This window comes from Pseudophryne corroboree, chromosome 11 (assembly GCF_028390025.1).
Source record: "Pseudophryne corroboree isolate aPseCor3 chromosome 11, aPseCor3.hap2, whole genome shotgun sequence".
In the NCBI taxonomy this organism is placed as follows: Eukaryota; Metazoa; Chordata; class Amphibia; order Anura; family Myobatrachidae; genus Pseudophryne; species Pseudophryne corroboree.
In genome coordinates this window covers 180,417,249-180,444,265 of record NC_086454.1, presented here as the reverse complement: position 1 = coordinate 180,444,265, position 27,017 = coordinate 180,417,249, and the positions used below count along the sequence as shown (strand labels likewise).

Genomic DNA, 27,017 nt, shown 5'->3' with positions numbered 1-27,017 from the left:
ATCCACTAGGACGTTAGAGAAATATATATATATATATATATATATATATATATATATATATATATATATAATAAGATTTTACTTACCGATAAATCTATTTCTCGTTGTCCGTAGTGGATGCTGGGACTCCGTAAGGACCATGGGGAATAGCGGCTCCGCAGGAGACAGGGCACAAAATAAAAGCTTGAGATATCAGGTGGTGTGCACTGGCTCCTCCCCCTATGTCCCTCCTCCAAGCCAGTTAGGATACTGTGCCCGGACGAGCGTACATAATAAGGAAGGATATTGAATCCCGGGTAAGACTCATACCAGCCACACCAATCACACCGTACAACTCGTGATCTGAACCCAGTTAACAGTATGATAAATTTAAAGGAGCCTCTGAAAAGATGGCTCAACAATAATAACCCAAATTTTTTGTAACAATAACTATATACAAGTATTGCAGACAATCCGCACTAGGGATGGGCGCCCAGCATCCACTACGGACTACGAGAAATAGATTTATCGGTAAGTAAAATCTTATTTTCTCTAACGTCCTAAGTGGATGCTGGGACTCCGTAAGGACCATGGGGATTATACCAAAGCTCCCAAACGGGCGGGAGAGTGCGGATGACTCTGCAGCACCGAATGAGAGAACTCCAGGTCCTCCTCAGCCAGGGTATCAAATTTGTAGAATTTAGCAAACGTGTTTGCCCCTGACCAAGTAGCTGCTCGGCAAAGTTGTAAAGCCGAGACCCCTCGGGCAGCCGCCCAAGATGAGCCCACTTTCCTTGTGGAATGGGCTTTTACTGATTTTGGCTGTGGCAATCCTGCCACGGAATGTGCAAGCTGAATTGTACTACAAATCCAACGAGCAATCGTCTGCTTTGAAGCAGGAGCACCCAGCTTGTTGGGTGCATACAGGATAAACAGCGAGTCAGTTTTCCTGACTCCAGCCGTCCTGGAAACATATATTTTCAAGGCCCTGACAACGTCCAGCAACTTAGAGTCCTCTAAGTCCCTAGTAGCCGCAGGTACCACAATAGGTTGGTTCATGTGAAATGCAGAAACCACCTTAGGTAGAAATTGAGGACGAGTCCTCAATTCCGCCCTGTCAGAATGAAAATTTAGGTAAGGGCTTTTACATGATAAAGCCGCCAATTCTGACACACGCCTAGCTGAAGCCAAGGCCAACAGCATCGACACCTTCCACGTGAGATATTTTAAATCTACCGTAGACAATGGTTCAAACCAGTGTGATTTTAGAAATCTCAACACAACATTGAGATCCCAAGGTGCCACTGGAGGCACAAAAGGAGGCTGTATGTGCAGCACCCCTTTCACAAATGTCTGAACTTCAGGTACTGAAGCCAGTTCTTTCTGGAAGAATATCGACAGGGCCGAAATTTGAACCTTAATGGACCCTAATTTTAGGCCCATAGACAGTCCTGTTTGCAGGAAATGCAAGAAACGACCCAGTTGAAATTCCTGTGTAGGGGCCTTCTTGGCCTCACACCACGCAACATATTTACGCCAAATGCGGTGATAATGTTTTGCGGTTACTTCCTTTCTGGCTTTTACCAGAGTAGGGATGACTTCTTCTGGAATGCCCTTGTCCTTCAGGATCCGGCGTTCAACCGCCATGCCGTCAAACGCAGCCGCGGTAAGTCTTGGAACAGACAAGGCCCCTGCAGTAGCAGGTCCTGTCTTAGAGGTAGAGGCCACGGTTCGTCCGTGAGCATCTCTTGAAGTTCCGGGTACCAAGACCTTCTTGGCCAATCCGGAACCACGAGTATAGTTCTTACTCCTCTCCTTCTTATGATTCTCAATACTTTCGGTATGAGGGGCAGAGGAGGGAATACATACACTGACTGGTACACCCACGGTGTTACCAGAGCGTCCACTGCTATTGCCTGAGGGTCCCTTGACCTGGCGCAATATCTGTCCAGTTTTTTGTTTAGACGTGACGCCATCATGTCCACCTTTGGTCTTTCCCAACGGTTTACAATTTGGTGGAAGACTTCTGGGTGAAGTCCCCACTCTCCCGGGTGAAGGTCGTGTCTGCTGAGGAAGTCTGCTTCCCAGTTGTCCACTCCCGGAATGAACACTGCTGACAGTGCTATCACATGATTTTCCGCCCAGCGAAGAATCCTTGCAGTTTCTGCCATTGCCCTCCTGCTTCTCGTGCCGCCCTGTCTGTTTATGTGGGCGACTGACGTGATGTTGTCCGACTGGATCAACACCGCCTGACCCTGAAGCAGAGGTTTTGCTTGAATTAAGGCATTGTAAATGGCCCTTAGTTCTAGAATGTTTATATGAAGAGATGTTTCCATGCTTGACCACAAGCCCTGGAAATTCCTTCCCTGTGTGACTGCTCCCCAGCCTCTCAGGCTGGCATCCGTGGTTACCAGGATCCAATCCTGAATGCCAAATCTGCGGCCCTCTAGTAGATGAGCCCTCTGAAGCCACCACAGGAGAGACACCCTTGTCCTTGGCGACAGGGTTATCCGTTGATGCATCTGAAGATGCGATCCGGACCATTTTCCCAGTAGATCCCACTGAAAAGTTCTTGCATGGAATCTTCCGAATGGAATCGCTTCGTAAGAAGCCACCATTTTTCCCAGGACCTTTGTGCACTGATGCACTGAGACCTGTCCTGGTTTTAGGAGGTTCCTGACTAGCTCGGATAACTCCCTGGCCTTCTCCTCCGGGAGAAACACCTTCTTCTGGACTGTGTCCAGAATCATTCCTAAGAACAGTAGACGTGTCGTTGGAATCAGCTGCGATTTTGGAATATTTAGAATCCATCCGTGCTGACTTAGCACTACCTGAGATAGTGCCACTCCGACTTCTAACTGTTCCTTGGTTCTTGCCCTTATCAGGAGATCGTCCAAGTAAGGGATAATTAAGATGCCTTTTCTTCGTAGAAGAATCATCATTTCGGCCATTACCTTGGTAAAGACCCGAGGCGCCGTGGACAATCCAAACGGCAGCGTCTGAAACTGATAATGACAGTTTTGTACTACAAACCTGAGGTACCCTTGGTGAGAAGGATATATTGGGACGTGGAGATAAGCATCCTTGATGTCCAGCGACACCATATAGTCCCCCTCTTCCAGGTTCGCTATCACCGCTCTGAGTGACTCCATCTTGAATTTGAACCTTTTTATGTAAGTGTTCAAAGATTTTAGATTTAATATTGGTCTCACCGAGCCGTCCGGCTTCGGTACCACAAATAGTGTGGAATAATACCCCTTCCCCTGTTGTAAGAGGGGTACCTTGATTATCACCTGCTGGGAGTACAGCTTGTGAATGGCTTCCAGAACTGCCTCCCTGTCGGAGGGAGACTTTGGTAAAGCAGACTTCAGGAACCGATGAGGAGGAAACGCCTCGAATTCCAGTTTGTACCCCTGTGATACTACCTGTAGAATCCAGGGATCCACTTGCGAGTGAGCCCACTGCGCGTTGAAATTCTTGAGATGGGCCCCCACCGTGTCTGAGTCTGCTTGTAAAGCCCCAGCGTCATGCTGAAGACTTGGCAGAAGCAGGGGAGGGCTTCTGCTCCTGGGAAGCGGCTGCATGGTGCTGCCTTTTTCCTCTTCCTCTGCCCTTGGGCAGAAAAGAGTGACCTTTTGCTCGCTTGTACTTATGGGAACGAAAGGACTGAGTTTGAAAAGACTGTGTCTTTTTCTGTTGATGTGAAGTAACCTGGGGTAAAAAGGTGGATTTTCCAGCCGTTGCCGTGGCCACCAGGTCTGTTAGACCAGCCCCAAATAACTCCTCCCCCTTATACGGCAATACTTCCATGTGCCGTTTGGAATCTGCGTCCCCTGACCACTGTCTGGTCCATAATGCTCTTCTGGCAGAGATGGACATTGCGCTTACTCTTGATGCCAGGGTACAAATATCCCTCTGCGCATCACGCATATATAGCAATGCATCCTTTAAATGTTCTATAGTTAACAGAATATTGTCCCTATCCAGGGTATCAATATTCTCAGTCAGGGAATCCGCCCATGCGATTCCAGCACTGCACATCCAGGCTGATGCGATTGCTGGTCGCAGTATAACACCAGTATGTGTGTATATACTTTTCAGGATATTTTCCAGCCTCCTATCAGCTGGTTCTTTGAGGGTGGCCGTATCAGGGGACGGTAACGCTACTTGTTTAGATAAACGTGTGAGCGCCTTATCTACCCTAGGGGGTGTTTCCCACCGTGCCCTAACCTCTGGCGGGAAAGGGTATAGTGCTAATAACTTATTAGAAATTAGCTGTTTTTTATCGGGGGAAACCCACGCTTTATCACACACCTCATTTATTTCCTCAGACTCAGGAAAAACTATTGGCAGTTTTTTCACACCCCACATAATACCCGCCTTTGAGGTATTTGTAGTGTCAGAAAGGTTCAATGCCTCTTTCATTGCCGTGATCATGTAACGTGTGGCCCTACTGGACATTACGTTTGTCTCGTCACCGTCGACACTAGATTCAGTATCTGTATCTGGATCCGTGTCGACCCACTGAGGTAGCGGCCGTTTTAGGGCCCCTGAGGGTGTCTGAGACGCCTGAACAGGCACTAATTGATTTGCCGGCTTTCTCATGTCGTCAACAGTTTTTTGTAAATTGCTGACATTATCACTTAATTGCTTAAACACAATCATCCAGTCAGGTGTCGACTCCCTAGGGGGTGACATCACTAACACAGGCAACTGCTCCGCCTCCACCTCATTTTCCTCCTCATACATGTCGACACACGCGTACCGACACACAGCACACACACCGGGAATGCTCTGATAGAGGACAGGACCCTACTTAGCCCTTTGGAGAGACAGAGGGAGAGTCTGCCAGCACACACCCAGCGCTATATATATACAGGGATAACCTTATATAAGTGTTAATCCCTTATAGCTGCTGTTAATCTAGTTATTTGCTGCCAAAATGCCCCCCCCTCTCTTTTTTACCCTGAATCAGATGCAGTACTGCAGGGGAGAATCAGGGAGCCGTCCTTCCAGCGGAGCTGTGAGGGAATAATGGCGCCAGTGTGCTGAGGAGATAGGCCCCGCCCCTTCACGACGTCCTTAACTCCCGCTTTTTTGTGTAAAATGGCAGGGGAAAAAATACATCCATATAGCCCTGGAGCTATATGTGATGTATTCCTTTTGCCAGCTAAGGTATATGTGTGTTATATTGCGTCTCAGGGCGCTCCCCCCCAGCGCCCTGCACCCTCAGTGACCGGAGTGTGAAGTGTGCTGAGAGCAATGGCGCACAGCTGCGGTGCTGTGCGCTACCTTAGTCTTGAAGACAGGATGTCTTCTGCCGCCGCTTTCACCGGACCTTCGTCTCTTCTGGCTCTGTAAGGGGGACGGCGGCGCGGCTCCGGTGACCCATCCAGGCTGAACCTGTGATCGTCCCTCTGGAGCTAACGTCCAGTAGCCTAAGAAGCCCAATCCACTCTGCACTCAGGTGAGTTCGCTTCTTCTCCCCTTAGTCCCACGATGCAGTGAGCCTGTTGCCAGCAGGACTCACTGAAAATAAAAAAACCTAACTAAACTTTTATTCTAAGCAGCTCTGGAGAGCTACCTAGTTTGCACCCTTCTCGGCCGGGCACAAAAATCTAACTGGCTTGGAGGAGGGTCATAGGGGGAGGAGCCAGTGCACACCACCTGATATCTCAAGCTTTTATTTTGTGCCCTGTCTCCTGCGGAGCCGCTATTCCCCATGGTCCTTACGGAGTCCCAGCATCCACTTAGGACGTTAGAGAAATATATATATACACACACACACACATGCACACATATATACATACATATCCCCCCCTTTTCTAAAACCGCCTGGCACCAGTATAAGGCATTTTTTGAGGGTCCTTGGAGGAGCAGCATTTCCCTGCATGCAGCCTGTAGTATGATGCAGCAGGAAATGGCGCCTCTGAGCTGTTGGTCCCGCTCTTCGGGAAGACCCGTCCCCTCAATGGCGCACGGTCCCTGCATAGATTATACTGGCAATGGCTCCAATTTTAAAGAAAGCAAGGTTAAAACCCCTTTCCAGCGCCAGTGAGGGTATATGCAGCGAGCACCGCAGCGCCGAGTGCCCGCCACGCTCTTATGCCGCCATTGAAACCGGGGACCTGCTAACTGGGACCCTGATGTCTGCACTCATCACTCCAGCGTCTTCAGCTCTGTTAGGGGTGGCAGCATGCTGTTGGAATGCACGCACATCCTGGGGGTAATGCGAAACAACACCTCAGGAGCTATGTCCTGTATCAGCGGAGATACGGACCATTAACCTTTCAAGAGGTTGGTCCGGTCCCCCCCTAAGTCCCATGACATAAGCAGACTGGTGTCAGCCAGTGCTGCCTGAAAATAAAACTAAAATAAAGTGTTGAAGAAAACTCCCTGGAGCTCCAGAGAATGCTCCCGACTCCTTGGGCACATTTTTCTAAGCTAAGTCTGCAGAAGGGGCATAGAGGGAAGAAGCTAGCACACTAAAGAATTTTTAAAGTGTCATGTCTCCAATGGACCCCATCTATACCCCATGGTAACTCTTACCATCCCAATATCCCCTAGGACGTGAAAGAAATCACACCCATTATCCAGAAGTCAAGGATTATCAAGGATGTTGATAAGCCTAAGACTCCAAAAAAAAAACATTATCAAGGATGTTGATAAGCCTAAGACTCCAAAAAAAAAAAAAAAAATCATTCATAAGTGGTTTATAATGTGGATATGGCAACTGTCCACAAGATGGCAGCGGCTAACCAGACAAATGGTCCATACACACTACTCAATGGGGGTCATTCCGAGTTGTTCGCTTGTTGCAGATTTTCGCTATGCTGCGATTTGTTGCAAGGGTGCATGCGCTTAGTTATTTAACACAAAACTTAGCAGTTTTGCTGTGGCTTCTGCGGCGCTTTTCAGTCGAACTGCTGTTCGGTAAATGATTGACAGGAAAGGGGCGTTTCTGGGCGGCAACTCAGCGTTTTCCCGGCGTTTGCAAAAAAATGCAGGCGTGTCAGGGAAAAACGCGGGAGTGTCTGTAGAAACGGGGAGTGGCTGGCCGAACGCAGGGCGTGTTTGTGACGTCAAACCAGGAACTAAACGGACTGAGCTGATCGCAATCTGTGAGTAGGTCCGGAGCTACTCAGAAACTGCTAAGAATTATTTAGTAGCAGTTTTGCTAATTTTTCGTTCGCTATCCTGCTAAGCTAAGATACACTACCAGAGGGCAGCGGCCTAGCGTGTGCAATGCTGCTAAAAGCAGCTAGCGAGCGAACAACTCGGAATGAGGGCCAATATCATTTACGATTTGAACGATATTGTTCATTTCTGAATGATATTGTATAATGTGTATGCTTGATCCGACGTACGATGTGTCCTCCTACATCGGAACTGCATGCAGTCTTGATGAGGCGATATAGTGTGCTTTTGTACTCCAGTGATGACTGTTTGCAGACATCGTTTGACATTGTTTGTAGTGTGTACACACGATCCGATATGATATCTTATACAATATCATACGATATCGTATGGGATCGCATAATGTGTTCATACCAAAAGCAATAAAGACACTACATAAGATTAAAACAACAAATTAATTATGTTCCCTCCAATATCAGGAGCGCAGTGCTGCCAGTACTAGGTGTTATATATGTTATTATGACCAATGTCTAGATGCATACACACGGTCAGATATTGACTATCTCCGATTTTGACTTTGTGATTTCCCCTGAAACACCGATACGGACTATCTTTACTTGAGATTTTGACTATGTGAGATATAGTCTAAGTGCCAATTTTGACTATACTATTGGTGCCTACACACGGTGCGATTCTCGCATTCTATTTGATCTTTTTAGTTCAAATAGCATCACGTCTACTTCAAATAGCACCGTGTCTACTGTCCCTTGTGATGCGATGCGCGCTTCCATCTAGTCCATATCTCAAGACAAAATAGTATGTGCAGACAGGTATTTTTGTACTACATTGTATATACTGTAGTACATTGTAGTGTATTTAAAATTGGATGTAGTTCAGATAACATACCCCACTTAGTCCAAATCGCATAGCACTCATTGTACAGGCTCAAATCGCACCTAGAACAAAAAGCACCGTGTGTGGCCACCATTTGTACTAGATTGTACACAATATAATCAACATTGACTTGCCTGCACACTCTTTTCTTGCGATACCGACCCAATGGAAGCGTGCATAGGTCTCGCAAGCCATCTACACACAGTGCGATTTGCATTAACTTTTCTTACGATTTTAACTATATAGTGAAAATCGTAAGGTTACATCGCACCAGGTGTATGCACCTTAAGGGAAACAAACAAACTCATGTACAACCCATTATTCAAAATAAGTACGCATCAACGCTAATACCAGAAGTACACTGCCGGTTGTGTACAAAAATGCAACCATCAGACACACATCGGCCAAACATCGATCTTCTGTGTAACCCCTATGGCCACTGACAGTAAGACGCTGGAGACATTGTAACTGCATACGGAGTGACCCCCGAAAAACAGTTGCGACACGCCTGAGTCACTCCCCATTACCGCCCGCAAATAAATCCGGAGATTGCAGTGGCAAGACCATCACGGCACACGTGTAATGTGATCTATAGCCATGCACAGTGGAAAGATTGAACACTGGCCCTCATTCCGAGTTGTTCGCTCGTTAGTGGTTTTCGCAACGGAGCGATTTGTCGCAAACTGCGCAAGCGCAATGTTCGCAGTGCGTCTGCGCCAAGTAAATTTACCAAAAAGTTAGGTATTTTACTCACGGCTTAACAAAGAAATTTCTTCGTTCTGGTGATCAGGGTGTGTTTGACAGGAAGTGGGTGTTTCTGGGCGGAAACTGGACGTTTTATGGGTGTGTGCGGAAAAACGCTGCCGTTTCTGGGAAAAACGCGGGAGTGGCTGGAGAAACGAGGGAGTGTCTGGGCGAACGCTGGGTGTGTTTGTGACGTCAAACCAGGAACGAAACTGACTGAACTGATCGCAGTGGCAGAGTAAGTCCCGAGCTACTCCGAAACTGCAAAGAAATTTCTATTCGCAATTATGCAAATCTTTCGTTCGCAATTCTGCAAAGCTAAGATTCACTCCCAGTAGGCGACGGCTTAGCGTGTGCAAAGCTGCTAAAAGCAGCTAGCGAGCGAACAACTCGGAATGAGGGCCATTATTCCTCCACTGCGCACAAAACAGACACTGCAACCATCTCTGACTACGGCCCTAACTACAGTCACAGCGTTGTGCACTACCTATGGGGATTGCACAGTAACCTCTTGCTATGCTACCGCAGAGGAAAATAAGTTGCTGTGAACTGCACTGAACATTGGCCACACTAATCTAAAGAACTTGCCTTTTACATTTTAATATGCAATTTCATGTAAGCTTCACACATTTGCAGTTCTTCGGTTTTACCCCACAGTCACATAACTTTACCTTTGAAATGCGGCGTGTGATTGGGTAGTTGCAGCTGGCGCAGGAGACATCTCTTCTTCACCTTCTGTTTCAGTATCTTCAGAATCGTCCTGTTAATAAGCATATTTACATCAGCATTCCTCATATTACACCTGCTAACTTACATAGTAAAATGTATAAAGCAAATATGTCCGCCCACCTCTTGCTCTGAATCGGTCTCCGATTGCTTTTTATCCTTTCCTTTCATAGTTGTACCGCCGTTCCTTCGGCTACTTCCTGGTTTTCTACCCCTTGGGGCACATTTAAAAAGAACCATTAACAAACCAAGATTTATATTCTTAAAAGAAGCACAGTGTCAGCATCAAGCATTGTCTATGGGAGTATAAAGCTAAGGGCTATGTCTTACCTCCGCGACACCCTCTCCCCCTCTGTGTGATTGTCTTCATTCTCCCCCTGCATATCTGGGACAGTGGCAACAAGATCCTTCAGGAAGTCAAACTGCTGCTCAAGCTCTATACACTGCTTCCTGTGATGAGCCATTGAAGACACAAGATGTTAATAGAATTCAGTAAGGAAAGGTTTTCTCATAACATATTATATCAGTTGGAAAAGATACATTAAACACCCAACTCGTATTAGTAAGCAATCTGCCTTTTCAAACAATATTGTCATACTGTATTGGGATCAGTATACGATTACGATCCCAACGCTGGGGATGCCGAATGTCAGTATACCGACATCGTTAGAATGCCGGCAGGGGGGCGAGTGCAACGAAGCCCCCCTGCGGGCTCAATGGTGAGCGAATCACTTACCTCGCCGGTATTCCAGCAGCGGTATAGTACCTCCGCATCAGTACTGAGACAGCCGGGATCCTGACGGGCGGTATGTTAAGTGCATACCGTTTTATTCCTATTATATTCATGGTCAGTCATAACCTAAACAGTGATTACATACTCATTGTAGCTATAATCACAGGAGGTTAATGATAATTGCCCACTGAGCCAACCACTGATTGACATGTATGGTCTTAATTCTGACCATCTGAATCAGTAAAACTCATTTAGACTGCAAAAAACTTGGGCCCACACTAATATAAAGGGGGAAGTTTAGCAACCAAAAAAAGCTGCTGGAAAAAGCGCCTCAACATTAGAGTAAATTAGAAAGTATAAATAAAAATAACCAATTAAGATATATTTATAAAAACCACGATTCCTGAGAGACTGCGCTTGCCGGAATACTATGTGTAGTATTGGAATAGAAACAGAAAAAGAACAAACGGCTGCGCTGAATGTCAGGAAAAGTGTATATATGAGAAGAGAGCCAACGTATAGAAATTGCAATATTTATTAATAAAAAATATAAATATAAAAAATAGTTGCAAACATGTATACCGGTAATATATATGTGATGATTAAAGGGGTAAATCACACTACAATTGTCTCATGATGTCTGTAATTTCTTATAGTTGATGCTAAAATAGCAGATATGTTATAGATGGTAAAAATCCGTGTTCCACAGAATAACGTCAATTACTGCTGTACAGACAGATGTATTACTCCTGTACAGACAGGCAGGACCCGCCTTCACACACACCTTGCTCAGGTGTAACTACTAGGTGCATATCGACTTAGATCCACACCGGACCTTCCCGTTGTTATCTCCCGTCACCAGCGGCATCAACACGCACGCCGCCACAGTCAGCTTGTGAGTAGACGGCTTTCTCCCCTCCGCTGCACAGCTTATGTGGGCACTGCAGGATTCATATGCCGAGGACGCTCGGCTCTGACCAGCCGACCGGAGAGGTACTGAGATCTGCTTCAATTCAGTGATATACAACTAATTTAATTGGGAAAACATCTGTGCACCATCTGTCTGTACAGCAGTAAATAAGATTTTACTTACCGGTAAATCTATTTCTCGTAGTCCGTAGTGGATGCTGGGAACTCCGTAAGGACCATGGGGAATAGCGGCTCCGCAGGAGACTGGGCACAACTAAAGAAAGCTTTTAGGTCACCTGGTGTGCACTGGCTCCTCCCCCTATGACCCTCCTCCAAGCCTCAGTTAGGACACTGTGCCCGGACGAGCTGACATAATAAGGAAGGATTTTGAATCCCGGGTAAGACTCATACCAGCCACACCAATCACACCGTATAACTTGTGATATGAAACCCAGTTTAACAGTATGAAAACAACTGAGCCAATCAACAGATGGCTCAACAATAACCCTTTAGTTAACAATAACTATGTACAAGTATTGCAGACAATCCGCACTTGGGATGGGCGCCCAGCATCCACTACGGACTACGAGAAAATAAGAATTTACTTACCGATAATTCTATTTCTCGTAGTCCGTAGTGGATGCTGGGGACTCCGTAAGGACCATGGGGAATAGCGGCTCCGCAGGAGACTGGGCACAAAAGTAAAGCTTTAGAACTACCTGGTGTGCACTGGCTCCTCCCCCTATGACCCTCCTCCAAGCCTCAGTTAGGATACTGTGCCCGGACGAGCGTACACAATAAGGAAGGATTTTGAATCCCGGGTAAGACTCATACCAGCCACACCAATCACACCGTACAACTTGTGATCTAAACCCAGTTAACAGCATGATAACAGAGGAGCCTCTAGAAAAGATGGCTCACTACAGCAATAACCCGATTTTTTTTGTAACAATAACTATGTACCAGTATTGCAGACAATCCGCACTTGGGATGGGCGCCCAGCATCCACTACGGACTACGAGAAATAGAATTATCGGTAAGTAAATTCTTATTTTCTCTAACGTCCTAAGTGGATGCTGGGGACTCCGTAAGGACCATGGGGATTATACCAAAGCTCCCAAACGGGCGGGAGAGTGCGGATGACTCTGCAGCACCAAATGAGAAAACTCCCGGTCCTCCTCAGCCAGGGTATCAAATTTGTAGAATTTTACAAACGTATTTGCTCCTGACCAAGTAGCTGCTCGGCAAAGTTGTAAAGCCGAGACCCCTCGGGCAGCCACCCAAGATGAGCCCACCTTCCTTGTGGAATGGGCTTTTACAGATTTTGGCTGTGGCAGGCCTGCCACAGAATGTGCAAGCTGAATTGTACTACAAATCCAACGAGCAATAGTCTGCTTAGAAGCAGGAGCACCCAGCTTGTTGGGTGCATACAGAATAAACAACGAGTCAGATTTTCTGACTCCAGCCGTCCTGGAAACCTATATTTCCAGGGCTCTGACAACGTCTAGCAACTTGGAGTCCTCCAAGTCCCTAGTAGCCGCAGGCACCACAATAGGTTGATTCAGGTGAAACGCTGAAAACCACCTTAGGGAGAAACTGAGGACAAGTCCTCAATTCCGCCCTGTCCGAATGGAAAATCAGATGAGGGCTTTTACAGGATAAAGCCGCCAATTCTGACACGCACCTGGCCCAGGCCAGGGCCAACAGCATGACCACTTTCCATGTGAGATATTTTAACTCCACATATTTAAGTGGTTCAAACCAATGTGACTTTTGGAACCCAAAAACTACATTTAGATCCCAAGGTGCCACTGGAGGCACAAAAGGAGGCTGTATATACAGTACCCCTTTCACAAACGTCTGAACTTCAGGGACTGAAGCTAGTTCTTTTTGGAAGAAAATTGACAGGGCCGAAATTTGAACCTTAATGGACCCCCATTTCAGGCCCATAGACACTCCTGTTTGCAGGAAATGTAGGAATCGACCTAGTTGAAAATTCCTCCGTCGGGGCCTTACTGGCCTCGCACCACGCAACATATTTTCGCCAAATGCGGTGATAATGTTTTGCGGTTATATCTTTCCTGGCTTTGATCAGGATAGGGATGACTTCATCCGGAATGCCTTTTTCCTTCAGGATCCGGCGTTCAACAGCCCTGCCGTTAAACGCAGCCGCGGTAAGTCTTGGAACAGACCGGGTCCTTGCTGGAGCAGGTCCCTTCTTAGAGGTAGAGGCCACGGATCCTCCGTGAGCATCTCTTGAAGTTCCGGTTACCAAGTCCTTCTTGGCCAATCCGGAGCCACGAATATAGTGCTTACTCCACTCCATCTTATAATTCTCAGTACCTTGGTTATGAGAGGCAGAGGAGGGAACACATACACTGACTGGTACACCCACTGTGTTACCAGAGCGTCTACAGCTATTGCCTGAGGGTCCCTTGACCTGGCGCAATACTTGTCGAGTTTTATAAACATGTGGAAGACTTCTGGGTGAAGTCCCCACTCTCCCGGGTGGAGGTCGTGTCTGCTGAGGAAGTCTGCTTCCCAGTTGTCCACTCCCGGAATGAATACTGCTGACAGTGCTATCACATGATTTTCCGCCCAGCGAAGAATCCTTGCAGCTTCTGCCATTGCCCTTCTGCTTCTTGTGTCACCCTGTCTGTTTACGTGGGTGACTGCCGTGATGTTGTCCGAATGGATCAACTCCGGGTGACCTTGAAGCAGAGGTCTTGCTGAGCTTAGAGCATTGTAAATGGCCCTTAGCTTCAGGATATTTATGTGAAGTGATGTCTCCAGGCTTGACCATAAGCTCTGGAAATTCCTTCCCTGTGTGACTGCTCCCCAGCCTCGCAGGCTGGCATCCGTGGTCACCAGGACCCAGTCCTGAATGTGCGGCCCTCTAGAAGATGAGCACTCTGCAACCACCACAGGAGAGACACCCTTGTGCTTGGTGACAGGGTTATCCGCTAATGCATCTGAAGATGCGACCCAGACCATTTGTCCAGCAGGTCCCACTGGAAAGTTCTTGCGTGGAATCTGCCGCATGGGATTGCTTCATAGGAAGCCACCATTTTTTCCAGAACCATCTCATTGATGTACTGAGACTTGGCTCGGTTATAGGAGGTTCCCGACTAGCTCGGATAACTCCCTGACTTTCTCCTCCGGGAGAAACACCTTTTTCTGAACTGTGTCCAGGATCATCCCTAAGAACAGAAGACGAGTCGTCGGAATCAGCTGCGATTTTGGAATATTGAGAATCCAATTGTGCTGCCGCAACACTACCTGAGATAGTGCTACACCGACCTCCAACTGTTCCCTGGATCTTACCCTTATCAGGGAATCGTCCAAGTAAGGGATAACTAAAATTCCCTTCCTTCGAAGGAGTATCATCATTTCGGCCATTACCTTGGTAAAGACCCGGGGTGCCGTGGACCATCCATACGGCAGCGTCTGAAACTGATAGTGACAGTTCTGTACCATAAACCTGAGGTACCCTTGGTGAGAAGGGTAAATTGGGACATGAAGGTAAGCATCCTTGATGTACCGAGACATCATGTAGTCCTCTTCTTCCAGGTTCGCAATCACTGCTCTGAGTGACTCAATCTTGAATTTGAACCTCTGTATGTAAGTGTTCAAAGATTTTAGATTTAAAATCGGTCTCACCGAGCCGTCCGGCTTCGGTACCACAACAGTGTGGAATAATACCCCGTTCCCTGTTGCAGGAGGGGTACCTTGATTATCACCTGCTGGGAATACAGCTTGTGAATGGCTTCCAAAACTGTCTCCCTGTCAGAAGGAGACATCGGTAAAGCCGACTTTAGGAAACGGCGAGGGGGAGACGTCTCGAATTCCAATTTGTACCCCTGAGATATCACCTGAAGGATCCAGGGGTCTACTTGCGAGTGAGCCCACTGCGCGCTGAAATTCATTGAGACGGGCCCCCACCGTGCCTGATTCTGCTTGTAAAGCCCCAGCGTCATACTGAGGGCTTGGCAGAGGCGGGAGAGGGTTTCTGTTCCTGGGAACTGGCTGATTTCTGCAGCCTTTTTCCTCTCCCTCTGTCACGGGGCAGAAATGAGGAACCTTTTGCCCGCTTGCCCACGAAAAGACTGCGCCTGATAATACGGCGTCTTCTCATGTTGAGAGGCAACCTGGGGTACAAACGTGGATTTCCCAGCTGTTGCCGTGGCCACCAGGTCTGAAAGACCGACCCCAAATAACTCCTCCCCTTAATAAGGCAATACTTCCAAATGCCGTTTGGAATACGCATCACCTGACCACTGTCGTGTCCATAACCCTCTACTGGTAGAAATGGACAACGCACTTATACTTGATGCCAGTCGGCAAATATTCCGCTGTGCATCACGCATATATAGAAATGCATCTTTTAAATGCTCTATAGGCAATAATATACTGTCCCTATCTAGGGTATCAATATTTTCAGTCAGGGAATCAGACCACGCCAACCCAGCACTGCACATCCAGGCTGAGGCGATTGCTGGTCGCAGTATAACACCAGTATGTGTGTAAATACCTTTTAGGATGCCCTCCTGCTTTCTATCAGCAGGATCCTTAAGGGCGGCCATCTCAGGAGAGGGTAGAGCCCTTGTTCTTACAAGCGTGTGAGCGCTTTATCCACCCTAGGGGGTGTTTCCCAACGCACCCTAACCTCTGGCGGGAAAGGATATAATGCCAATAACATTTTAGAAATTATCAGTTGTTATCGGGGGAAAACCACGCATCATCACACACCTCATTTAATTTCTCAGATTCAGGAAAACTACAGGTAGTTTTTCCTCACCGAACATAATACCCCTTTTTGGTGGTACTCGTATTATCAGAAATGTGTAAAACATTTTTCATTGCCTCAATCATGTAACGTGTGGCTCTACTGGAAGTCACATTTGTCTCTTCACCGTCGACACTGGAGTCAGTACCCGTGTCGGCGTCTATATCTGCCATCTGAGGTAACGGGCGCTTTAGAGCCCCTGACGGCCTATGAGACGTCTGGACAGGCACAAGCTGAGTAGCCGGCTGTCTCATGTCAACCACTGTCTTTTATACAGAGCTGACACTGTTACGTAATTCCTTCCAACAGTTCATCCACTCAGGTGTCGACCCCCTAGGGGGTGACATCACTATTACAGGCAATCTGCTCCGTCTCCACATAATTTTTCTCCTCATACATGTCGACACAAACGTACCGACATACAGCACACACACAGGGAATGCTCTGATAGAGGACAGGACCCCACTAGCCCTTTGGGGAGACAGAGGGAGAGTTTGCCAGCACACACCAGAGCGCTATATATATATATACACAGGGATAACCTTATATAAGTGTTTTTCCCCTTATGGCTGCTGTATCTTTAATACTGCGCGTAATTAGTGCCCCCCTTCTCTTTTTTAACCCTTTCTGTAGTGTAGTGACTGCAGGGGAGAGCCAGGGAGCTTCCCTCCAACGGAGCTGTGAGGGAAAATGGCGCCAGTGTGCTGAGGAGATAGGCTCCGCCCCCTTATCGGCGGCCTTATCTCCCGTTTTTCTATGTATTCTGGCAGGGGTTAAATTCATCCATATAGCCCAGGAGCTATATGTGATGCATTTTTTTGCCATCCAAGGTGTTTTTATTGCGTCTCAGGGCGCCCCCCCCCCAGCGCCCTGCACCCTCAGTGACCGGAGTGTGAAGTGTGCTGAGAGCAATGGCGCACAGCTGCAGTGCTGTGCGCTACCTTGTTGAAGACAGGACGTCTTCTGCCGCCGATTTTCCGGACCTCTTCTGTCTTCTGGCTCTGTAAGGGGGCCGGCGGCGCGGCTCTGGGACCCATCCATGGCTGGGCCTGTGATCGTCCCTCTGGAGCTAATGTCCAGTAGCCTAAGAAGCCCAATCCACTCTGCACGCAGGTGAGTTCGCTTCTTCTCCCCTTAGTCCCTCGATGCAGTGAGCCTGTTGCCAGCAGGTCTCACTGAAAATAAATAACCTAAAACTAAACTTTTCACTAAGCAGCTCAGGAGAGCCACCTAGTGTGCACCCTTCTCGTTCGGGCACAAAAATCTAACTGAGGCTTGGAGGAGGGTCATAGGGGGAGGAGCCAGTGCACACCAGGTAGTTCTAAAGCTTTACTTTTGTGCCCAGTCTCCTGCAGAGCCGCTATTCCCCATGGTCCTTACGGAGTCCCCAGCATCCACTTAGGACGTTAGAGAAATAGATTTACCGGTAAGTAAAATCTTATTTTCTCTGACGTCCTAGTGGATGCTGGGAACTCCGTAAGGACCATGGGGATTATACCAAAGCTCCCAAACGGGCGGGAGAGTGCGGATGACTCTGCAGCACCGAATGAGAGAACTCAAGGTCCTCCTCAGCCAGGGTATCAAATTTGTAGAATTTTGCAAACGTGTTTGCCCCTGACCAAGTAGCAGCTCGGCAAAGTTGTAAAGCCGAGACCCCTCGGGCAGCCGCCCAAGATGAGCCCACCTTCCTTGTGGAATGGGCTTTTACTGATTTAGGATGCGGCAGTCCAGCCGCAGAATGCGCCAGCTGAATTGTGCTACAAATCCAGCGAGCAATAGTCTGCTTAGAATCAGGAGCACCCAGTTTGTTGGGTGCATACAGGATAAATAGCGAGTCAGTTTTCCTGACTCTAGCCGTCAAGTCCCTAGTAGCCGCAGGCACCACAATAGGTTGGTTCAAGTGAAAAGCTGATACCACCTTAGGGAGAAACTGGGGACGAGTCCTCAATTCCGCCCTATCCATATGGAAAATCAGATAAGGGTTTCACATGACAAAGCCGCCAATTCTGACACACGCCTGGCTGAAGCCAAGGCCAATAACATGACCACTTTCCACGTGAGATATTTTAGATCCACGGTTTTAAGTGGCTCAACCCAATGTGATTTTAAGAAACTCAACACCACGTTGAGATCCCAAGGTGCCACTGGAGGCACAAACGGGGGCTGAATATGCAGCACTCCTTTCACAAACGTCTGAACTTCAGGTAGTGAAGCTAGTTCTTTCTGGAAGAAAGTCGACAGAGCCGAAATCTGTACCTTAATGGAGCCTAATTTCAGGCCCATAGTCACTCCTGCTTGTAGGAAATGTAGAAATCGACCTAGTTGAAATTCCTCTGTTGGGGCCTTTTTGGCCTCACACCAAGCAACATACTTCTGCCATATGCGGTGATAATGCTTTGCAGTTACATCTTTCCTGGCTTTAATCAGCGTAGGAATGACTTCCTCCGGAATGCCCTTTTCCTTCAGGATCCGGTGTTCAACTGCCATGCCGTCAAACGCAGCCGCGGTAAGTCTTGGAACAGACAGTGCCCCTGCTACAGCAGGTCCTGTCTGAGCGTCAGAGGCCATGGGTCCTCTGAGATCATCTCTTGAAGTTCCGGGTACCACGCTCGTCTTGGCCAATCCGGAACCACGAGTATTGTTCTTACTCCTCGTCTTCTTATTATTCTCAGTACCCTTGGTATGAGAGGCAGAGGAGGGAACACATAAACTGACTGGTACACCCACGGTGTCACTAGAGCGTCCACAGCTATCGCCTGAGGGTCCCTTGACCTGGCGCAATATCTCTCTAGTTTTTTGTTTAGGCGGGACGCCATCATGTCCACCTGTGGCCGTTCCCATCGATTTACAATCAGCGTGAAGACTTCTGGATGAAGTCCCCACTCTCCCGGGTGGAGGTCGTGCCTGCTGAGAAAGTCTGCTTCCCAGTTGTCCACTCCCGGAATGAACACTGCTGACAGTGCTAGTACGTGATTTTCCGCCCATCGGAGAATCCTTGTGGCTTCTGCCATTGCTATCCTGCTTCTTGTGCCGCCCTGTTGATTTACATGGGCGACTGCCGTGATGTTGTCTGACTGGATCAGTACCGGCTGGTGTAGAAGCAGGGATTTTGCCCGACTTAGGGCATTGTAAATGGCCCTTAGTTCCAGAATATTTATGTGTAGGGAAGTCTCCTGACTCGACCACAGCCCTTGGAAGTTTCTTCCCTGTGTGACTGCCCCCCAGCCTCGAAGGCTGGCATCCGTGGTCACCAGGACCCAGTCCTGTATGCCGAATCTGCGGCCCTCTAGAAGATGAGCACTCTGCAGCCACCACAGCAGAGACACCCTGGTTCTTGGAGACAGGGTTATTAAGCGGTGCATCTGAAGATGCGATCCGGACCATTGGTCCAACAGGTCCCACTGAAAGATTCTGGCATGGAACCTGCCGAAAAGAATTGCTTCGTAAGAAGCCACCATCTTTCCCAGGACCCGCGTGCAGTGATGCACCGATACCTGTTTTGGTTTCAGGAGGTCTCTGACTAGAGATGACAGCTCCTTGGCTTTCTCCTCCGGGAGAAACACTTTTTTCTGGACTGTATCCAGAATCATACCCAGGAACAGTAGACGTGTCGTCGGAATCAGCTGTGATTTTGGAATATTCAGAATCCAACCGTGCTGGTGTAGCACCTCCTGAGATAGTGCTACTCCCACCAACAACTGCTCCTTGGACCTCGCCTTTATTAGGAGATCGTCCAAGTACGGGATAATTAAAACTCCCTTTCTTCGAAGGAGTATCATCATTTCCGCCATTACCTTGGTAAAAACCCTCGGTGCCGTGGAGAGTCCAAACAGTAGCGTCTGGAATTGGTAATGGCAATCCTGTACCATAAATCTGAGGTACTCCTGGTGAGGATAGTAAATGGGGACATGCAGGTAAGCATCCTTGATGTCCAGGGATACCATGTAATCCCCCTCGTCCAGGCTTGCAATAACCGCCCTGAGCGATTCCATCTTGAACTTGAATTTTTTTATGTATGTGTTCAAGGATTTTAAATTTAAAATGGGTCTCACCGAACCGTCCGGTTTCGGTACCACAAACAGTGTGGAATAGTAACCCCGTCCTTGTTGAAGTAGGGGCACCTTGATTATCACCTGCTGGGAATACAGCTTGTGAATTGCCGCTAGCACAGCCTCCCTGTCTGAAGGAGTAATCGGCAAGGCAGATTTTAGGAACCGGTGGGGTGGAGACGCCTCGAATTCCAGTTTGTACCCTTGAGATACTATTTGCAGGATCCAGGGATCCACCTGTGAGCGAGCCCACTGATCGCTGAAATTTTTGAGGCGGCCCCCCACCGTACCTGGCTCCGCCTGTGGAGCCCCACCGTCATGCGGCGGACTTGGAAGAAGCGGGGGAGGACTTTTGCTCCTGGGAACCTGCTGTTTGTTGCAGCCTTTTTCCCCTACCTCTGCCTCTGGACAGAAAGGACCCGCCTTTTCCACGCCTGTTTTTCTGAGTCCGAAAGGACTGTACCTGATAAAACGGCGCCTTTTTAGGCTGTGAGGGAACATGGGGTAAAAATGCTGACTTCCCAGCAGTTGCTGTGGAAACTAGGTCCGAGAGACCATCCCCAAATAACTCCTCACCCTTATAAGGCAAAACTTCCATGTGCCTTTTTGAATCTGCATCCCCTGTCCACTGGCGAGTCCATAAGCCTCTCCTAGCAGAAATGGACAATGCACTTATTTTAGATGCCAGCCAGCAGATCTCCCTCTGTGCATCTCTCATGTATAAGACTGAGTCTTTTATATGCTCTATGGTTAGCAGAATAGTGTCCCTGTCTAGGGTGTCAATATTTTCTGACAGGGAATCTGACCACGCAGCGGCAGCACTGCACATCCATGCTGACGCAATAGCTGGTCTAAGTATAATGCCTGAGTGTGTATATACAGACTTCAGGATCGCCTCCTGCTTTCTATCAGCAGGTTCCTTGAGGGCGGCCGTATCCGGAGACGGTAGTGCCACCTTTTTAGACAAACGTGTGAGCGCCTTATCCACCCTAGGGGGTATCTCCCAACGTGACCTATCCTCTGGCGGGAAAGGGAACGCCATTAGTAACTTCTTAGAGATTACCAATCTTTTATCAGGGAAAGCCCACGCTTCTTCACACACTTCATTTAATTCTTCTGATGGGGGAAAAACTACGGGTAGTTTTTTCTCCCCAAACATAATACCCTTTTTAGTGGTACCGGGGTTTATATCTGAAATGTGTAACACCTCTTTCATTGCTTCAATCATGCAACGAATGGCCTCAGTGGACATTAGACTAGACTCACCGTCGTCGACACTGGTGTCAGTATCCGTGTCGACATCCGCGTCTGCCATCTGAGGTAGCGGGCGTTTTAGAGCCCCCGATGGCCTTTGAGACGCCTGGACAGGCACGAGCTGAGAAGCCGGCTGTCCCGCATTTTCGTCAAATTTTTTGTGTAAGGAGTCGACACGTGCACGCAATTCCTTCCATAAGTCCATCCACTCAGGTGTCTGCCCCGCAGGGGGTGACATCCCTTCTATAGGCATCTGCTCCGCCTCCACATCATTATCCTCATCAAACATGTCGACACAGCTGTACAGACACACCGCACACACACAGGGAATGCTCTAACAGAGGACAGGACCCACAAAAGCCCTTTGGGGAGACAGAGTGAGAGTATGCCAGCACACACCAGAGCGCTATATAAATGCAGGGACTAACTGAATTATGTCCCCTATAGCTGCTGTTATATATACTGCGCCTAAATTTAATGCCCCCCCCTCTCTTTTTTACCCTTTTCTGTAGTGTAGACTGCAGGGGAGAGCCAGGGAGCTTCCTTCCAGCGGAGCTGTGAGGGAGAAATGGCGCCAGTGTGCTGAAGGAGATAGCTCCGCCCCTTTTTCGCAGACTATTCTCCCGCTTTTTTATGGATTCTGGCAGGGGTAATTATCACATATATAGCCTCTGGGGCTATATATTGTGGTATTTTTGCCAGCCAAGGTGTTTTTATTGCTGCTCAGGGCGCCCCCCCCTAGCGCCCTGCACCCTTAGTGACCGGAGTGTGAAGTGTGTATGAGAAGCAATGGCGCACAGCTGCAGTGCTGTGCGCTACCTTGGTGAAGACGGATGTCTTCTGCCGCCGATTTTCCGGACCTCTTCTTGCTTCTGGCTCTGTAAGGGGGACGGCGGCGCGGCTCCGGGACCGAACACCAAGGCCAGTTCCATGCGGTCGATCCCTCTGGAGCTAATGGTGTCCAGTAGCCTAAGAAGCCCAAGCTAGCTGCAAGCAGGTAGGTTCGCTTCTTCTCCCCTTAGTCCCTCGCTGCAGTGAGCCTGTTGCCAGCAGGTCTCACTGTAAAATAAAAAACCTAATTATATACTTTCTTTCTAGAAGCTCAGGAGAGCCCCTAGTGTGCATCCAACCTCGGCCGGGCACAAAATCTAACTGAGGCTTGGAGGAGGGTCATAGTGGGAGGAGCCAGTGCACACCAGGTGACCTAAAAGCTTTCTTTAGTTGTGCCCAGTCTCCTGCGGAGCCGCTATTCCCCATGGTCCTTACGGAGTTCCCAGCATCCACTAGGACGTCAGAGAAATTGACGTTATTCTGTGGAACACGGACTTTTACCATCTATAACCCGTCTGCTATTTTAGCATCAACTATAAGAAATTACAGACATCATGAGACAATTGTAGTGTGATTTACCCCTTTAATCATCACATATATATTACCGGTATACATGTTTGCAACTATTTTTTATATTTATATTTTTTATTAATAAATATTGCAATTTCTATACGTTGGCTCTCTTCTCATATATATACTTTTCCTGACATTCAGCGCAGCCGTTTGTTCTTTTTCGGGAAGTTTAGCAAACCTAAAGGACAAGAAGAGGTGTTGCCCATAGCAACAAACCAGATTCTGGCTATCATTTTATAGAATGTAATAAATACATAAAATGTGTTTGGTTGCCATGGGAAACACCTCCACTTGCCATTTGTTTAAATCTACCTGTAACTGAGCATAATTGTTTATTTGGGGCCCAATACTGATTTGGAAGTAAAGCAAAAAACAAAATAAGAATTTACTCACCGGTAAATAAGAATTTACTTACCGATAATTCTATTTCTCATAGTCCGTAGTGGATGCTGGGAACTCCGTAAGGACCATGGGGAATAGCGGCTCCGCAGGAGACTGGGCACAAAAGTAAAGCTTTATGACTACCTGGTGTGCACTGGCTCCTCCCCCTATGACCCTCCTCCAAGCCTCAGTTAGGATACTGTGCCCGGACGAGCGTACACAATAAGGAAGGATTTATGAATCCCGGGTAAGACTCATACCAGCCACACCGATCACACCGTACAACCTGTGATCTGAATCCAGTTAACAGCATGATAACAGAGGAGCCTCTGGAAAGATGGCTCACAACCACAATAACCCGATTTGTGTAACAATAACTATGTACAAGTATTGCAGACAATCCGCACTTGGGATGGGCGCCCAGCATCCACTACGGACTATGAGAAATAGAATTATCGGTAAGTAAATTCTTATTTTCTCTGACGTCCTAGTGGATGCTGGGAACTCCGTAAGGACCATGGGGATTATACCAAAGCTCCCAAACGGGCGGGAGAGTGCGGATGACTCTGCAGCACCGAATGAGAGAACTCCAGGTCCTCCTCAGCCAGGGTATCAAATTTGTAGAATTTAGCAAACGTGTTTGCCCCTGACCAAGTAGCTGCTCGGCAAAGTTGTAAAGCCGAGACCCCTCGGGCAGTCGCCCAAGATGAGCCCACTTTCCGTGTGGAATGGGCTTTTACAGATTTTGGCTGTGGCAGGCCTGCCACAGAATGTGCAAGCTGAATTGTGCTACAAATCCAACGAGCAATAGTCTGCTTAGAAGCAGGAGCACCCAGCTTGTTGGGTGCATACAGGATAAACAGCGAGTCAGATTTTCTGACTCCAGCCGTCCTGGAAACATATATTTTCAGGGCCCTGACTACGTCCAGCAACTTGGAGTCCTCCAAGTCCCTAGTAGCCGCAGGTACCACAATAGGCTGGTTCACGTGAAACGCTGAAAACAGCTTAGGGAGAAATTGAGGATGAGTCCTCAATTCCGCCCTGTCTGGAAGATCAGATAAGGGCCTTTACAGGATCAAGCCCCCAATTCTGACACGCGCCTGGCCGAGGCCAGGGCCAACAACATGACCACTTTCCATGTGAGATATTTTAACTCCACAGATTCAAGTGGTTCAAACCAATGTGACTTTAGGAACCCCAAAACTACATTGAGATCCCAAGGTGCCACTGGAGGCACAAAAGGAGGCTGTATATGCAGTACCCCTTTTACAAAACGTCTGAACTTCAGGAACTGAAGTTAGTTCTTTCTGGAAGAAAATTGACAGGGCCGAAATTTGAACCTTAATGGACCCCAATTTTAGGCACATAGACACTCCTGTTTACAGGAAATGCAGGAATCGACCTAGTTGAAAATTCCTCCATCGGGGCCTTACTGGCCTCGCACCCCGCAACATATTTTCGCCAAATGCGGTGATAATGCTTTGCGGTTACATCCTTCCTGGCTTGATCAGGGTAGGGATGACTTCATCCGGAATGCCTTTTTCCTTCAGGATCCGGCGTTCAACCGCCCTGCCGTTAAACGCAGCCGCGGTAAGTCTTGGAATAGACAGGGTCCTTGCTGGAGCAGGTCCCTTCTTAGAGGTAGAAGCCACGGGTCCTCCGTGAGCATCTCTTGAAGTTCCGGGTACCAAGTCCTTCTTGGCCAATCCGGAGCCACGAGTATAGTTCTTACTCCCCTCCGTCTTATAATTCTCAGTACTTTTGGTATGAGAGGAAGAGGAGGGAACACATACACTGACTGGTACACCCACGGTGTTACCAGAGCGTCCACAGCTATTGCCTGAGGTTCCCTTGACCTGGCGCAATACCTGTCCAATTTTTTGTTTAGGCGGGACGCCATCATGTCCACCTTTGGTTTTTCCCAATGGTTTACAATCATGTGGAAGACTTCTGGGTGAAGTCCCCACTCTCCCGGGTGGAGGCCGTGCCTGCTGAGGAAGTCTGCTTCCCAGTTGTCCACTCCCGGAATGAATACTGCTGACAGTGCTATCCCATGATTTTCCGCCCAGCGAAGAATCCTTGCAGCTTCTGCCATTGACTGCTTCTTGTGCCACCCTGTCTGTTTACATGGGTGACTGCCGTGATGTTGTCCGACTGGATCAACACCGGCTGACCTTGAAGCAGAGGTCTTGCTAAGCTGAGAGCATTGTAAATGGCCCTTAGCTCCAGGATATTTATGTGAAATGATGTCTCCAGGCTTGACCATAAGCCCTGGAAATTTCTTCCCTGTGTGACTGCTCCCCAGCCTCGCAGGCTGGCATCCGTGGTCACCAGGACCCAGTCCTGAATGCCGACTCTGCGGCCCTCTAGAAGATGAACACTCTGCAACCACCACAGGAGGGACACCCTTGTCCTTGGTGACCGGGTTATCCGCTGATGCATCTTAAGATGCGACCCGGACCATTTGTTTAGCAGGTACCACTGGAAAGTTCTTGCGTGGAATCTGCCGAATGGCTTTTCTTCGTAGGAAACTAACATTTTTCCCAGAACCCTTGTGCATTGATGCACTGAGACTTGGCTCGGTTTTAGGAGGTTCCTGACTAGCTCGGATAACTCCCTGGCTCTCTCCTCCGGGAGAAACACCTTTTTCTGAACTGTGTCCAGAATCATCCCTAGGAACAGAAGACGAGTCGTCGGAACCAGCTGCGATTTTGGAATATTGAGAATCCAATCGTGCTGTCGCAACACTACCTGAGATAGTGCTACACCGACCTCCAACTGTTCCCAGGATCTTACCCTTATCAGGAGATCGTCCAAGTAAGGGATAACTAAAACTCCCTTCCTTCGAAGGAGTATCATCATTTCGGCCATCACCTTGGTAAAGACCCGGGGTGCCGTGGACCATCCAAACGGCAGCGTCTGAAACTGATAGTGACAGTTCTGTACCACAAACCTGAGGTACCCTTGGTGAGAAGGGTAAATTTTGACATGAAGGTAAGCATCCTTGATGTCCAGAGACACCATGTAGTCCCCTTCTCTTGAATTTGAACCTCTGTATGTAAGTGTTCAAAGATTTTAGATTTAAAATCGGTCTCACCGAGCCGTCCGGCTTCGGTACCACAACAGTGTGGAGTAATACCCCTTTCCCTGTTGCAGGAGGGGTACCTTAATTATCACCTGCTGGGAATACAGCTTGTGAATGGCTTCCAACACTGCCTCCCTGTCTGCTTGTAAAGCCCCAGCGTCATGCTGAGGGCTTGGCAGAGGCGGGGGAGGGCTTCTGTTCCTGGGAACTGGCTGATTTCTGCAGCCGTTTCCCTCTCTGTCACGGGGCAGAAATGAGGAACCTTTTGCCCACGTGCCCTTATGGGAACGAAAGGACTGCGCCTGATAATACGGCGTCTTCTTATGTTGAGAGGCGACCTGGGGTAAAAACGTGGATTTCCCAGCTGTTGCCGTGGCCACCAGGTCTGAAAGACCGACCCCAAATAACTCCTCCCCTTTATAAGGCAATACTTCCATATGCCATTTGGAATCCGCATCACCTGACCACTGTCGTGTCCATAACCCTCTTCTGGCAGAAATGGACAGCGCACTTACTCCTGATGCCAGTCGGCAAATATCCCGCTGTGCATCACACATATATAGAAATGCATCTTTTAAATGCTCTACAGGTAATAATATACTGTCCCTATCTAGGGTATCAATATTTTCAGTCAGGGAATCCGACCACGCCAACCCAGCACTGCACATCCAGGCTGAGGCGATTGCTGGTCGCAGTATAACACCAGTATGTGTGTAAATACATTTTAGGATACCCTCCTGCTTTCTATCAGCAGGATCCTTAAGGGCGGCCATCTCAGGAGAGGGTAGAGCCCTTGTTTTGACAAGCGTGTGAGCGCTTTTCCCCCCTAGGGGGTGTTTCCCAACGCACCCTAACCTCTGGCGGGAAAGAATATATGCCAATAACTTTTTAGAAATTATCAGTTTTTATCGGGGGAAACCCACGCTTCATCACACA

General features: G+C 48.2%; 1 protein-coding gene across 1 annotated transcript in view; it reads right to left on the bottom strand.

Annotated features, from left to right (window-relative positions):
- DRAP1 (DR1 associated protein 1) overlaps positions 1-27,017 on the bottom strand; it is a 174,240-nt gene that overhangs the window by 39,820 nt on the left and 107,403 nt on the right. Inside the window, exons 4-6 of the mRNA XM_063945124.1 lie at positions 9,811-9,930; positions 9,604-9,694; positions 9,426-9,514 (exon numbers count right to left, since the gene is read on the bottom strand). Of these exons, the coding sequence (XP_063801194.1) occupies positions 9,426-9,514; positions 9,604-9,694; positions 9,811-9,930 (300 nt within the window). The remainder of the gene's footprint in view (positions 1-9,425; positions 9,515-9,603; positions 9,695-9,810; positions 9,931-27,017) is intronic.